At 85.6% G+C, this 695-nt stretch overlaps 1 protein-coding gene across 1 annotated transcript in view; it reads left to right on the top strand.

The window, feature by feature from the left end:
* Nucleotides 1-344: 344 nt before the first annotated feature.
* Nucleotides 345-695, top strand: part of FGD6 (FYVE, RhoGEF and PH domain containing 6) — a 162928-nt gene continuing 162577 nt past the window's right edge. The window contains exon 1 of the mRNA XM_074226605.1: nucleotides 345-458. Coding sequence (XP_074082706.1) covers nucleotides 443-458 — 16 coding nt within the window. The 5' untranslated portion in view covers nucleotides 345-442. The remainder of the gene's footprint in view (nucleotides 459-695) is intronic.

The raw sequence follows: 695 nt of genomic DNA, 5'->3' as shown, positions 1-695 counted from the left end.
GGGCGGCGCCGGACTACAGCTCCCGGCATGCCCCGCGGCGGGCGGGCCCGACTTCCGGCCCCGGGCGGGGCGGGGCGGGGCGGGCGGAGACGGCCCCGCCGAGGCTCCCCGGCGGCCCGCCTGGCTGTGACAGCTGCCGCCCTTAGGGGGCGCCGGCGCGGCGGTTGCGCTTCCCCGGAGCGCGTGCCGGGGGAGCGCGCTCGCGGCGGGGAACGCCCCCTCGGGGCCGGCCGGCGGGAGCCCGCACGCGCCGGGCGGGGGCGGGGCGGGGCGGAGGGGGCGGGGCCGCTGCTGGGCTCGGGGCGCCGCGCTACTGCCCCTCGGCCGGCCGGCGCTGCCCGGAGCGCCCGGAGCGCCCGGGGCCGAGCCGCCACGGAGCCCGATGGAGTGAAGCGCGGCGCGGAGGAGGGCACGCGCGGAGCGCGGCCGCGCGGGCGCCGACATGAACCCCAGCGCCGGTGAGTGCGCCCCGCCAACTTAGTGCAAGGGGCCCGGGGCGCGGGGCGCGGAGCGCGGGGCCCGGAGCGCGGAGCCCGGAGCGCGGACCCCGGGGCGCGGGGCCCGGACCTGGAGCCCGGAGCGCGGAGCCTGGGGCGCGGAGCCTGGGGCGTGGGGCCCGGGGCGCGGAGCGCGGAGCCCGGAGCGCGGAGCCCGCGGGGCCCGGGGCGCGGAGAACCGGAGCCTGGGGCGCGGGG

The sequence above is a fragment of the Macrotis lagotis genome, chromosome 2 (assembly GCF_037893015.1).
Source record: "Macrotis lagotis isolate mMagLag1 chromosome 2, bilby.v1.9.chrom.fasta, whole genome shotgun sequence".
NCBI lineage: Eukaryota > Metazoa > Chordata > Mammalia > Peramelemorphia > Peramelidae > Macrotis > Macrotis lagotis.
Note: the sequence above shows the minus strand (reverse complement) of the source record. Positions and strands in the feature narration are given on the sequence as shown.